The sequence below is a fragment of the Fulmarus glacialis genome, unplaced genomic scaffold (assembly GCF_000690835.1).
Source record: "Fulmarus glacialis isolate BGI_N327 unplaced genomic scaffold, ASM69083v1 scaffold35319, whole genome shotgun sequence".
Classification (NCBI taxonomy): Eukaryota; Metazoa; Chordata; class Aves; order Procellariiformes; family Procellariidae; genus Fulmarus; species Fulmarus glacialis.
Genome location: NW_009231992.1, coordinates 645 through 15,034, shown reverse-complemented (window position 1 = coordinate 15,034; position 14,390 = coordinate 645). Strand labels below are relative to the sequence as shown.

At 37.1% G+C, this 14,390-nt stretch overlaps 1 protein-coding gene across 1 annotated transcript; it reads right to left on the bottom strand.

Moving 5' to 3' along the window:
- Window positions 1-3,027: 3,027 nt before the first annotated feature.
- On the bottom strand, window positions 3,028-13,749 carry LOC104081867 (conserved oligomeric Golgi complex subunit 2; the record flags this gene model as incomplete). Its single annotated transcript, XM_009584756.1, has 8 exons — window positions 3,028-3,154; window positions 4,472-4,596; window positions 7,603-7,782; window positions 9,548-9,656; window positions 11,013-11,116; window positions 11,712-11,792; window positions 12,730-12,795; window positions 13,588-13,749. Coding segments are annotated over 8 exons (954 nt in total), but the record flags the coding sequence as incomplete, so codon positions are not given.
- Between the last annotated feature and the right edge of the window lie 641 nt (window positions 13,750-14,390).

The following is a 14,390-nucleotide window of genomic DNA, read 5'->3' as shown; positions in this document are numbered from 1 at the left end:
GAGAAGGCTCTGGGGAGACATTATTGCAGACTTTCAGTAATTAAAGGGGGCTTATAGGAGAGATGGGGACAAAATTTTTAGTAGGGCCTGTTGTGATAGGACAAGGGTTAATGGTTTTAAACTAAAAGAGGGTAGATTTAGACCAGATATAAGGAAGAAATTTTTTACAATGAGGGTGGTGAAACACTGGCACAGGTTTCCCAGAGAGGTGGTAGATGCCCCATCCCTGGAAACATTCAAGGTCAGGTTTGACAGGGCTCTGAGCAACCTGCTCTAGTTGAAGATGTCCCTGCTCATTGCAGGCGGGGTTGGACTAGATGACCTTTAAAGGTCCCTTCCAACCCAAACTATTCTATGATTCTATGACATGGGCATGCTTTTGTGTTTTTTATCTCAGTAAGTTCGTAACTTTCTGTTAAAGGTATAATTACAGCATATTTTTCTTGTGACATGGCAGCTTCAGTGTGTCAAGATGGTATTCTGGAAATTGCACACAAAAGCTTTTAGGTAACTATTTTTCTCCCAACGTGGCTGTATCTGTAACACAATGGAATCATAAAAGGTATGGGAGTTAAATCCAGAATGAATGACAGATTAGTGCTCTTTCAGGCCTCTTTTCTTACAATAATAAACCCAGCACTGTAAAAAGGCAAACAAGCCATTAATGCTCTGCTACCTTAAGTATTAGAGATATAAACCAAACACTCTGAAAAGACCTAACGCTTTCAAAATAGAAGACAACTCAAGAGACATTTATCTAGTTATCGATAACATTATATCCAAGAGAAGGAACTAACTGCAAGATTGGTTCTCATTTCAGCTTCCAGGATTGGATTGTTGACTGCACAAAGTTATTTAAGAGAAGCTAAAGTGGGAAACAATACGGAGCAATTTTCAAACAGAGGAATCTAAACTTAACAGTCTCAAACGAATGTTTAGGGATAAAAGAAGTATTCTTTTCAAATGCCTGTAAATCTACAAATCTGACTCAGAAATAAGGGCACAACAACCTGAAACAATTTAAAAAAAAAAACTCTGCACAAGTAAATAGTTATTTTAACATACATGCTTAACACTGCCAGTCTGATTTTTACAGGATTTAAAAAAAAAAATTTTTCCATTCCCCTCCTCTACATCTAAAAACCTCCTACCAGATAATATTGATATTCAAACTTTTCAGCATTAAACCTATACATATATACATATGCAAACAAACCTGGAGAAAAAGACTTTTCTGCATTTCTATCAACCTAGAAAACAGAGATAGAAGATTACTGTCTAAAATCTGTATTGCATTACTTGGATTATCAGCAGTGCAGAAACAATTTTAAAGGTCGTCCCTGTCCCTCCCCCTTAATTCAGAACTACTCCTATTAGTCTTTAGATAGGCATAATAGCATTTTTACACTTGGCATTTCAACTTCATATTGATTTTTAGATAAAATATTTTAATGATTTAGACTCTGAGTCACTTAAGTAGTCAAAAGCAGTCTCGAAAGTACTTTAGACTTCCTACAGGATTACTTGAAAGTCATGGGGGGGTGGGTTTATATGGTTTTGTTTGTTTGTTTGTTTTAAATAAACACAATGTCACTGTTGGTCAATATCAGCTTAATATAAGATGACAGCCTTTTAAAAGTAATTCATTTAAAACAGCAAACCCAGCTTTTCTGAAGATAAAACACATTCTTGTGTAAACCAAGCAGCACAGACGACAAAAGCCCAGCACAGCTCACAATCTGCAGTATGCAGAGCATTAGGTGAAAGCTTCAAGAGTGACTGAAACTTTATGGGAAATTACGTATTCTCATAGGGGAGGGGGAACATCCTATAGTGTCATATGCATGGCATTACCACAACTTTCTTTAACATCCATTTCATTTGCTTCTTATTCAGAGCCAGCCCTGCAAACGTTCACTGTCATACCTGCCTGCCTTCAATTATTCAATGTATCTGTATGAAAGAGATCTTAAATTCCAAGAAAAACATAAGTATTTAGTAAAAGCAGTTTTGCACGAACACAGGAAGAATCATTTGTCTTATAAACCTCCACCGGCAATCCAACATTTCCCCAAGTCATTTGTCCTGATCTGCCTACTATGGCTTCCTTCAGACAATTTATCACCGCCTGCCATCTCCATCTTGAAAATAAAAGGTTTCACACTAATCATAAGTCAAGCTGCAATAAAAAAAAAAAATCCAAATATTCCAGAAATCACAGTTAAACACAGACAGACAGGACATGAAGAAAAGCAGAAAGCTCATATTTTCTACTTGTGACATACTAATAAAGTACTGCCAGAGCCAATCTTCATACTAGACCAAGAAATCTGTTTCAACATTAGTAAAAGATGGTATTTTAGAGGCAGAACAGCACTGTCAATGATGAAAATACAAGAGTGACAAGTACTTTAAATTAATTTTATAACGTAAGCTTGCTTCATAATTGGTTGCGATACCAGAGAAAATACTTATTTTATGTTCTAAACCTTATCACACTGCCTGCAAGTATTTTTATTTCCTGTAGTTAACTTGTGTTTCTAATCACAACATAATCTGCAGTACTGAAAGAGAGCAAAAGCTAAAACAAGCAAGTGAAAGAAAAGAATTTTTTTAACCTTCCCATAGTATAGGGCAAGTTGTAACCCAGGTATTTAATTAACATGACAGCCCTTCCTATACAGAAGTCCCAGTCTTGGGTGAACATTGGAGTTGTCCACTCCTGCCTTCATTCATGTTGCAATTCTACAACTAAGAACGAACATTACTCCTAAAACAAATACTAAGCCCAAATTCACATGACTAAATGGTTTCCAATAACTTCTGAATGAGCTTTCCTGACAAACTTGAGGGGAGAATTAATTACTATGAAAATTAAATCAAGTGATTTGAGATAACGTGCTCTTCAGAGGATGCAACATCATGAACTTACAGGAAAAGCAGCAGGGAAAAAGCTAGAGAACATGACTCATTCAATTCTTGTGTGTGTCAAAGGAATAACAAATGGAAAAAATTAAAATTAATTACCTCATGAAACACATCTGGGTTTCCAGGGTTAAACAGTGATGGCAATTTCTCTTCTAAACCATGTACTATTTCTGGCCACACTGAATTCACTAAGAAATCATATCCAGGAACAATATCTGCTTTTTCACTGAAATAAAATTGCAATTATTCCATGGTTATATTTTACCACCAAGTTTCTATTTGGAGATAGGGATAACTAAAAAGACATGCACTGCATTAGACAAAACACAATTAAGTTTTTTTACGTAGGTACGCTGATTCCCTTAAACTATTCTTCCTTCCAGGTTTCATATCTGATCCCACAGTCTCATCAAATGCAAGGTATTTTCTATAACTCTCAAAGTGTTTTAAAATTTTATCAGTTATATATTTTGCAAGTGTGTTCTGGAAAATGAGTACATTTCAGCTGAGAACGCCAATTCTTACTTGTATATTTCAAGTTCTAACAGCTCTAAACTTCAAAGAGGTACCAAGTAGGAGTAATGTGACTAATGCAATGGAAAGAAGCAGAACTTTTTCATAATTGTTCCAAGCTGTATTTATGCATGATATTGTGCTTCGAAGCAAAAGATTAAAAGCTACCTTGATTATGAAAATTTATAAATTGAGAGCAGAAGAGATACAAGCATTTAATTCAGTTCAGTACACCACAGTACGAAGTGGATACATTCCATTATTAAGAAGAAAGATTAAAACTTGCTGAGGGATTAAAAGAATTGAAATGTTAGTAAAACTTAGGAGTCATAAAAAGCTCAGCAATGGATGACTAATTAGAAAAGTAATTCTGCAGTCCCTAGGGGCTACATCCATAGTTCTGCTAATTACAGCAGTCTACTATATTAACCAGCCTGGAAACAGATGAATAAATGGATACAATTCAGTAGACTTTTAAAATATTAGACTATTTAAACTTCAAAACAGGCAATTTAATTGCATAAGGAATTAAGCACTTTTGGAGAAGACAGTGGAAGCACTACACAAATCAATTAAACCTCTAGTTCCAGTACTTAAAATAAATCAGTCAAACCTCTGGGGATCATGCCCACTTTTCTGATGTACACTAACAACCCAGTAACTTTTGAACTTGTATTTTTTAATAGCTTTATTATGCCCTCCTCGTTGGATGAAGTGTACAATCATGTTTCATGGATTCAAAAAAACAAGGTATCTGACGCATTGTATTATGAACAGTACTTAATTCTACTACTGAAATACAGGATTCTCCCTCCCCTCCCTTGGAGGTCTGGGCCGCAGCACCAAGAAAGTTTGTTCACTGTTTTGTTTTGAAAAACATAGACACGAGAGAAATCAAACTTGACTATGAATCTTCAGGAAAGGCCAGATAAGCCGTTTGCACATGGAAGCTAATTATGCAAAGCATTTCAAAAGTATTTGATACTTGCTGTAACTTTCGTGCAACCGAAAGAAACTCCAAGATATTTACCTTGAAATAGCTCCCCCTGTTACTTCACGCAAGAGACGGCAATGATGAGGAACAAACTCCAATAGTTTATTGTACATAACCTGAAGGCCATTAGGATGAGATTGAACGTACTGTTCCACAATCACCTGCCGGGAAGAGTTCAGTGTTAAATGTCAGAAAAGTGAATATGAAATACCGTAATGCAAGACTCACAGTCTACTCACTCAAAACTCTTAACACCATAACCCCAAATGTTGTGATAGTCACTATATTACTTTTTTATATTATAGTTTCCAAGTATAACTTGCCAGCTTGAATTATTACTTCTTTAATGCAGCACTCTAACTGGCAAGATTGGCCACAAGAATGGGAATGAGCTCCTTGCTTTTAAATGTTAGCCACCATGTCTGGCTTCCCACCCACTGCACACATCACTGTCGCCTGAAGCAGTCTGTGAAGTTAAACGGGTGACTGGCAAAAGCTAATCAAACCTCAGAATAAAGTCAAAAGTCTACTAAATTTAGAGCTTGTTGGTCCAAACCCAAATGCAGGTAAGCCAATAGCCAAGAATCTTCTGTGACAATGCTAATACAGCTAGCAAAGCAGTCTGTCAGGACAGTACCTCATATCCAGGAATAATCTCTGCCATAAAGAGAAGACAGACAGTAGTTGGACAATACAGGAAAAGAACAATAGCTTATATTTCTTGGTATTCTTCCACCTGTCTGAACACTTTTGCCTCTTGCTACATAAACAAGCGGAACAGTGCAGAAGTGGGGAAAGAACAGACACTGAGAAAACAGAGGGGAAGACAACCTGTCCCCCACTGTAGCAGTTGCTACAGCATTAGGAAGCACCCAAAAGAAGTCTGTCCTTACGGGGAGAGGCCACCACCGCTTGACTCCCTCTCCCATCCAAAAGCCAGGAGCTGCCTTTGCTTTGTAACTCTGTATGCATACAAAGTAAAATCAGAATAATTTTAAATGTTTCCTTTCCAACAGCAGAAAAGAAACATCCTACTGACAATGACACACAGCTCAGGTGTTATCAGACATACTACTCTTTCACAGGGAAGGGAAAGGTAACAATTCCATCTCTTGGCTGCTGAAGACACTACTGAGTGAAAAAAACGTAATTTCTTTTCCCTATCTTGATTTAGAAGAACAACTCCTTCAGCAAAAGTTATACAGATCAACTCTTCACTTGCCTTGGTTGGGAACACTGTGGCAAATGGACAGTAAATGGAAAAAGGAAGCAAATACCTTAAGGTCACTTCTGCATTTATGTTCAGAAAGGCACATCAGTGTAAGAAAAAGCAACTGTATTATTGCCTACAGAAACATATTCAATACTTTTAGAAACAATATTTACATTGCTCTTATAGGTCTTAATAAAAGCGTTAATTCTAGACTATAACCAGTCTCATTTTTTTGTAAAATACCAGTGGAGAACAAACTGTTTTAAATATGCTGAAAGCAGAAAACAGTACCTCATATCATAACATGCCTCTCATGGTTTACTGAGCAAAGAGAATGTTATTAAATATCTCAATTTAAAGAGTAATGGCAGTAAAAGAAAATCTTGACAGCAAAGGGAAAGATACATCAATAGCATAACTTGGGACTCAAAGCCACTGAAAAGTACTATGGGTTACAGAGGCAAGGATGAGGGGAAGATCTATGCTGCCTTCTATTAACATGCATAAATTCAAGCAAGTGTATATTTGCAATTGCCAAGGCAGCTCTTGTACTTTACAGTTTTTCCTCCCCACAGGAGCAGGAAAATTAATACTGCTGGAAGATTCATAACGCTAGTTTTAGAACAACAACTTTATAGCGCTGGCACTGGCCCAGTTTAACAACTTCTTTAAGGACAGTGAATTTAATGTATTTATGAAATACTCTGACAATCTATTGAAAGCAAGAGAAACTTCCTGCAACAGGGCAATCAGTTAGCACTAGTAATTATATTGTAAATATAATTCAGATCTCAGTAGGGAACAAATATCCTCTGAAATGATATGGAATCGTTACCTGGCCTGGACATAATTCCCGACACACTGATGAAAAGGGTCAAAAGAAGTCTTGGTATTATAGCAACATCACTTCAGCACTAACCTGGTTTATCAAGTCATTTCAAACACAGACGACTATCAAATATCTTAAAATGAATTTTCAGATTTTTACTTGAAGCTTGAAACTAGAGTTACCATAATATAATTGTAGGCCCTTAAAAATGTTTTCAGTGGCAACTGCAGGTGTGCTGAAATACAAGAAAAATTGAGCACAACTGACTGACTTTCTGACTGTTACACTACTGTGGCAGGATACTGTCTGAGCTTTTTTTTGGAGGAATTACATTATCATCAACCACAACAAAAAGAAAAAAAGTAGCATAGACTAGTTCAGACCAGAAGAAGTGGTAAGAACAAACAGTGCTACAAAAAGGTGAGGAACCATTTTACAGATAGCAGCAAAAGTTGCACTGTCAAGAGAATTAGCAGAAAGTCCCCTAATTTCAGAAAATTCAATCAGTACTTCATGATTGGTCCAACTTGTTACTGTGAACTGATGGCCTACTAAAATCACTTTCTCATGGATTGAGAAACTGGCCATCTGACACATTTTTCCCCACCAGACAACAGCAAATGCTTCTCAAACAAACTGTTCCTGCTAATGTCCTGGTACAGCTGGGAACTGCAGAAACTGCTTCTTCATACAATGGGAAGAAAAGGGCATTGCACCATTTTTGCTGCATTTGTGTGCTACTGAGCCAGCCATCAAGAAATGCAAACCCCAGATCTGATCCAATTCGCACAGATGCACCCTGGTCCAGAAGAAATTGGATTTTACGCCAGTCATATGCTTGGTTTAAGGTTTGTTTTTTGGATTCCTCACCCCAAGAAAAATGTAGGTGAGAAAAAGAATCCCAACTGGATATAACCTGAAATGGGTGACAGGCAGATAGAGAATTCCTCTGCCCTTTTTTCTTAAATAGCGACAACAAACAAACTGACATTGTGTTGGTGCTCAGTTCTCCTGCTCTCTCCACAAAGGCATTTTGAAGCTGCTAAATAAAGCTGGAGGTTAACAGGAAAAACAAGCACGTTTGCAAATCAATTCCTTTTTTTATGATTCTTGATCTTATCTTACCTCATCTATATAAGGTTTTACAAGCACTTGACCAACTAATGCCTCAGCATCTCGTGTTTTGTCAATTGTTGCGTAAGTGCGAAGACAGTGACGTATTATATCAACATTTGAAGTTTGAAGGCCTTCCAAGAGCAGCCCTTCCAGAGACTGCTGCAACATAGCTGTTATTCCAGCTATACGCTATGAAGAGAAACAAAATATAGTAATAAAAAAACAAAAGCAAAGCGTTGCCATCACTGCTGAAGAAAATTCTTCCAGAAATACCTAATTCAGCTTTCCATTTTCATTTGAAAAGTGCACAAGTTTTGATAACTGTCAGCATTAAATGAACATTAACACAAGCTTAATGGGTTACTGATGCTTTTTAACACAGTATTTATTATAGTAAGGTTAAAAGGCGATTATTTTCCTTTTTATGTTGTAAGTTATGCAGTAACTTATCTAAGGTCCCCTTTACCCTGAAGAAATAGGTCAATAATTGTTCCTTGTGCAACTGAACCACTGTATGTGATAATACACAAAAGCTTCACAACAAGTCACCAGGGATAACAACTGTGGCATTTACCCCTCACTGTCAAAAATTAAAACGATAGTGTGTTCCCAGCACTACTTCTCAAATTACTGCAAACCAAAGACATTGAGTGACACTGGCAAAAAAAACAAAAAAAATGACACGCCATTAGATTCCTTCTGGCTTCTGCTAAACAGCTGCTTCAGTCAACATATATTCTGCCATTTGCTAACCATTTTTCCTCATCTCCTGCAACATCTCTTCCACTAGATCCCACTCATTGCTATACTACCTGCAGTTATACTCCTGGCCCAAGATGGTCCCTATATTTGAAGCAAGTTCAGCAACACACATTAATTTAATCAGAACTGAACTACCAATTTAACGAGTCAAATTTTTTCTCTGGCCTTTTGCATGCTATATTGTATCCATTCATCCTAAAATGATTCTTTAAATGGCCACAGAATTTGTTCTGAACATGCAAAGCCCGTAACCCAATTGCTGACTAGTCATGAAAACTGATAACCCTTCACAACAACAGGTACAGGACAGAAGCCCTGGCAAGGATCATTAGGGAAGCCACATGACAAAGTAACAAAGGTCCTCCCACCATAAATACTATCCTGTTGCTCACACTTGTGTTGCTATCCGCATTTGATAACTCAGTGGCCAGAACAGTCTTGTAAACTGCCCATGAATCAACATGGTACGATGGCAGCCTTGAGCTGAAACATGTTTATATTGCCAATAGACATACATAGTGAAAAACTGGAACTATGAACTACCTCGCTAGCTCGAAAGTCATCAAGAACGTCAGCTCCATGTTAATTAGCTTAAAGCATTACCCCATCTCCATATTCACATTATTCATACTATCTACCTTTAAGCACCAGTCTTCATTTGTTCCCTCGCTTCAGTGAATAGACAAAAGAAAAAAAAAGGTCAATTCATCTTTTACAGTAAACAGTTATTACAAGCAGGATATTAGGGAGATTAGCCTACCAGCCTGAACAGCCACAGTTAGGCAACAAATTTCACCAAAAGACAAAGTTGAGTATCTTCAAGCCAGCCACTCTGTAGGCACATTCCATTTATATTCTGGTCTGTACACTGCAGCTAACAAAACCAATACAAATCTGTAGAACTAGACCTCAATATCAGCAAGCAAACTGCAGAATACATTAGGCTGACAAAAATGTCTGTGTTATTTCCTACTCTTATTCTAAGTAATTTATCCTAAAGAAGTTAGCAAACAAAGCATAAACCCTCAGAAGAAGCAATGCTTCTGGTCAACTGAAAAAAATGACCTCTTGAAACTCATTTTCCCCCATAAATTAATTAAATAAAACTCTGTGGAAACTGGCATTTGTCTTCCAATTATATTGGTTTTGCTTGATCCTACAAGTGTTAAGCTGGCTATCATGCAATACTTACTGGTCTCACTTTGTCCAAAAGGGGCATTCCTTTGCTTTGTACTGCATGAAATTGTAGTTGATTAAATTCTGTGGCAATTCTCTCTAAAACCTGTCCAGTTAAAAGTGGGCTAGAAGAGAGATGATACAAAATGAGAATACACAGTTAGATCCTTTCAAACAAATTCACTTTCATCTGCAGCACACAGATAATGCTCTCCCCCAACTTTTGTGGTTTAATCTAAGTATTTGGAATTCTGATACTACAATTATTTCCATCATGCAATAGTGATCTGGAAGCGACTACATGATTAGAGTTGTTTTTGGAGCTACTAAGATACGAAATGGGTGAAGCAGAAGTGAAGAGGAACATAAGAAGCTGCCTCAGCAGCATGAAGCGCTGTTTTCTATATGGTAGTGCTGCTTATTGTCACATGAAAAGGCAGCCTTACAGCTCATACTGCAGTAAGTGCTCTTCACCATCCAGATTTGTTTCTTATTTCCTTTTTCTGTCATGTGGTAAAACTAATGACAGCTATCTCTACAGAAAGAGTCCTACCCTCCTCAGGTCTATATAATTAGCCAAATTTTCAGCCACTCGAGTACAATCTTGCTTTGAAACATGATTCTGCAAAGTGCATCACCCTGACTGAAAACATTTGCATATGCTTTGTCCCTCTAGGTATCAGCCTATTCTTCTGTCTGCCTCCCCCAACACATTACCACCTGATCCAGCGCACTAAACTGAAGAGACAGTCTCACATTCAAACAGGTTCATGAAATTGTCTTTTTCCTCCAGCGTAATTTGCACTTGCATCCCAGTCAATTATTTCAAGCACATAGCTGGTACATCAGTTCCAAAACTGGCTGAAAGACATCTTCCATCCCTCAGCAAAGGCAGAGGGAGAGGGAGAAGACACTTTCCATGAAGTTGTTAAAAACCAAAACTTGTGAGTCAGACTGGAATTTGTCACAAACTTTCCTTCTACCAGAAGTACTACATGGGTGGCTTGCCTGCCTCAGACTATTCTTGCAGCAGTCCTTTCAGTTATATGTATGCAGGGAAAACAAGAAAAGCTATTTCCCATTTTACTGCCAAATGATAGAGATAAACTGTACTGCAGAGAGTATTTCAGACATGACGGGACTAGTGACTTCCAAGAAAAAAAAATAATTATTGCATGCAGACTTCAAAAAGCACACGTTTACTGAAAGCACTACAAGTAATTCACAACTCAGACTTCAAAAAGCACACGTTTACTGAAAGTACCACAAGTAATTCACAACTTTGGAGGCTGAGCTACGTATTCTGTTCAGTTTGCAGAAGACTAAACCTGAGAAAATACTAAAATAACAATCACTTATTCCATCAGAATTACATTTCTAAAGATATATCCTAACATTTGTAAATTCATTTACATCAATACCACGAAATTAAGTCAGTCCCCTCAATTACAAACAAAACTGAACATTTACATATTTTTTACCTGTTTCCCTCTAATGAGGACAATTCTTTAGTGCCTTGGGAATGCAGAATCTTTTCAATTTTCTCAACAGACTGAATAACATGAATAAGTCTCAGGACACACATCTGTAATTAAAGAAAGATTTTTCATGTCTGACCTCAATCCCAATTTACATTACCTAAAGATATTTTGGATGTTTTTTTCCTTTTTTTTTTTCCTCCTGGTGTTAAGTTCTCTCCCTCCATCTTAATACTTGAGTCATGTCTCAGTTGAAGTATTGCTCACGTAAGTCCATAAAACCCCACAAACAATGTTTGTCGCAGATGTAGAACAGCTGTTCTTATCTGATTTTTACCAAGTTAAGCACAAAGACAAATGTTAGTTCCTCCCCCTCATATAGAAATTAAACTCCTGTATTTCAATTACATTCATAATAAGCAAGTTTATATAATACAAGCAGAAACATGAGTAACTGTAATTGAAAAAAGCCAACCAAACCAAACATAGATGTTTTTGGCAAATAAAGTAAAATAAAGATTTATGATCAACTAGACACTGTAAAAATGAAGTCTGTCAACCAAAACTTCAATCATTATTTTTACAAGCAAAATGTGCATCTAGGCAGCCTAAAACCTTTAAAATTTCATTTTCTCTGGGTTAATGGCAAAAACAAGTTGCCCTAATGAGGATCTTTTCAAGGTAATCATTTGTCTGTTGTACCTTTTTTCTTCTAATATCTTCCTGTTTAGTCATTCGGTCATCTACTGCTTGAATTCCTTCACTGACACATGACTTAAGACTCTGTGAGAGAGAAAGTCAGTATGAAAAGTTGGCTTCCCACTTAAGGTTTAAAAAAACCTTAACTTAAAACTCAAAAATCTAAACTTAAAACTGGAGAGAGATTAATAAGAATATAGGACGAATAAAAGCTACAGTACATCAACTGCCCTCTAAGTGAAAAAAACAGAAATAAGACTAAATAACTGAAAGTATAACCTGCTCCTAAAGTACTGCCACCACAAGTATCATCATTTCAACCAGAAGTGTTCTTTTAGTACCTTACAGAGAACAAACCACCTTTCACCTAGAAATAAGCAATAAAACCAATATGATTTTATGTCTTGAAACTGAAGTTATAAATCAGATTTAAGCAGTATTTTTCACATAATAAATATTTCTCTATGCTGACTGTGAACCTATTTTCTGTTTCAGACATCAAGGCTAAGATATTTTGAAGACACATTTATGCAGCAAACATCCCTTTGAACCAGCTGCCAAGATGAACAAAAATTGCCCTTCACTAAATACCAAGTCACTGTGGAAGAGTCAGAATAAGACTGACCTTCAGGAGCGTGATCTTTTATGTTTAAACCACAGGACTGAGCAAAAAAGTCCTTAGTAGGACTGTGTTGCACCTGATTTGTTTACTACCATCTTTAAGTTACTCAAATATTAAACCAGTTCAATATTTCACCCTATACTTGTCTTGCAGGAGACCATTCATTTATCACCTTTAAGAAATCCTTCATCTCTTCATTAAAAGGCACTACAGAAAATGTAAATCTACTGCTACTACAACTGCTTGAAAACACACTTCTCCTACTACCACTCTAAGAAGTCAATTTTCAAAGAGAAGTTTATTATAATAATTATTAACATGTATAAAAGACATTCTATATAGCATATGAAAGTGAGCTGAATTTTACCAAGCTGTGTATAATGATTGTTTTGAGCATACCATAACTTCTTCCCTTAACTGTCCCAAGGGTACTGAAAGCTGATTAAGGGCCTTGTCCATGCCAACCTAAAGAAATTACCATAAAAACATTTATGACATATATCACGTAAGTCATATGTGAATTACTGACAAAGTCTACCATTTTACAGATGCTAAAAGAGAACTGAGAAATGATACCTCCCTTTATAGTCTCCAGTTTTAAGTGCAATGCAAAAATGTTACCCCAAATACAGGGATAAAGAGATCAGACTGCTTGTCACAGAAAGCCAAAAATGAAAGAAAACTTGGACCTATGGAAGTTTTTCTTCGAACAAAGATGTTAAATCTCACTCTTTGAACCTATACAATTGGAACCTGGATGAACTGGAATAAAAGAGCGGGATACACAGTGAACAAGACATTTTAATATGAAAATGATTAAAATCCTCAGTCAAGTGGGACGAGGTTTTTTAAGATATATTGACTGTATAGTTAATTTAAAGATTCCTAAAAGAATCCCTCAGAATGGCCTTATTTGTATCTTTGCTAGTCAATTTTAATGATTTATTTCCTTCAATTTTACAGCTACTAGCAGTTTTTAAAAAAAGTTTGCCTTGAGTCTAACTTCCTAATGAATTGATTTTTTAAAGACAAAAACCATATATCTAAAACATTTATTATGGGCCAACAGCAATTCTGTACAGTAGCTATATTCTACAATAATGGTCTTTCAGTTTCTTTCAGTGCAAGGGGTCACATTTAAGATGCCTTAAATCTAATAATGCCAAAATACAAGCCACATACTTTTCATATGAAAAACAAAAATCATACTAAAACGCGTTAAGGCTGAACTATATATTACAACTTAATAAGACTTACTAGATTTGTTGAGAGATTAACAAAATCTGCGTAGTCCTTATTTATGAGTTCAACCATGGCAGTTTTAAGGAGTTTGTAATAGAGCTCCAGATCCTCTCTGAGCTCTTCCAACTGCACGCGTTTCCTGCAGTCTGACACAAAGTGATCAACATCAAAATCCGGCTGAAAATGAAACAGGAAAGAGAGAAGGATGTAAGCAAAAAGTTCAAACCAGGAACGCACCCTACCCCACCCCCAAAATAAAGTATTCCATATTCCAGTGAGCTGACCAAACTGAAGTACTGGGGGGCAGGGGGGCAAAAAGGCTACTTAATGGAGTACTTTCCAATGTTGCAAAGTCTTGGTCTTGAATCTCAAAAGCACACAATGTTGTGGGTCAGACTACTGAAAGACTAGCTCTCCAAAATACAAGGTTGTATATTGCCTGCACACACTTAAAAAACCAAACAACAACAACAACGACAAAAATAAAAAACTACAACAACAAAAAACCCCCAACCAAACAAAAGTCGAAACACAGCATTAAGAACTACTTTAAGCTCTCTAAGCAATGAGGCCTCAATGCTGGTTATGAGTCTATCTATCTGCAGCTTGGCTTCAAAGCACGCCGGGTATGACTTGGAGGAAGTCCGGCTCGGGTCTGCCCCCGGAGGTGAGCTGCAGCACCCGGCCCGGGCCCGGGACAGAGACGCTCAGATCACCCGGTTGCAAACCTGCGGCTCTCTCCTCGGGCAGCCCCCCCTGCTCCGCCGCTCAGACTCCCTTTCAGTCTCGCCAGACTTGGCCGTAAACCCTGCTTGGAT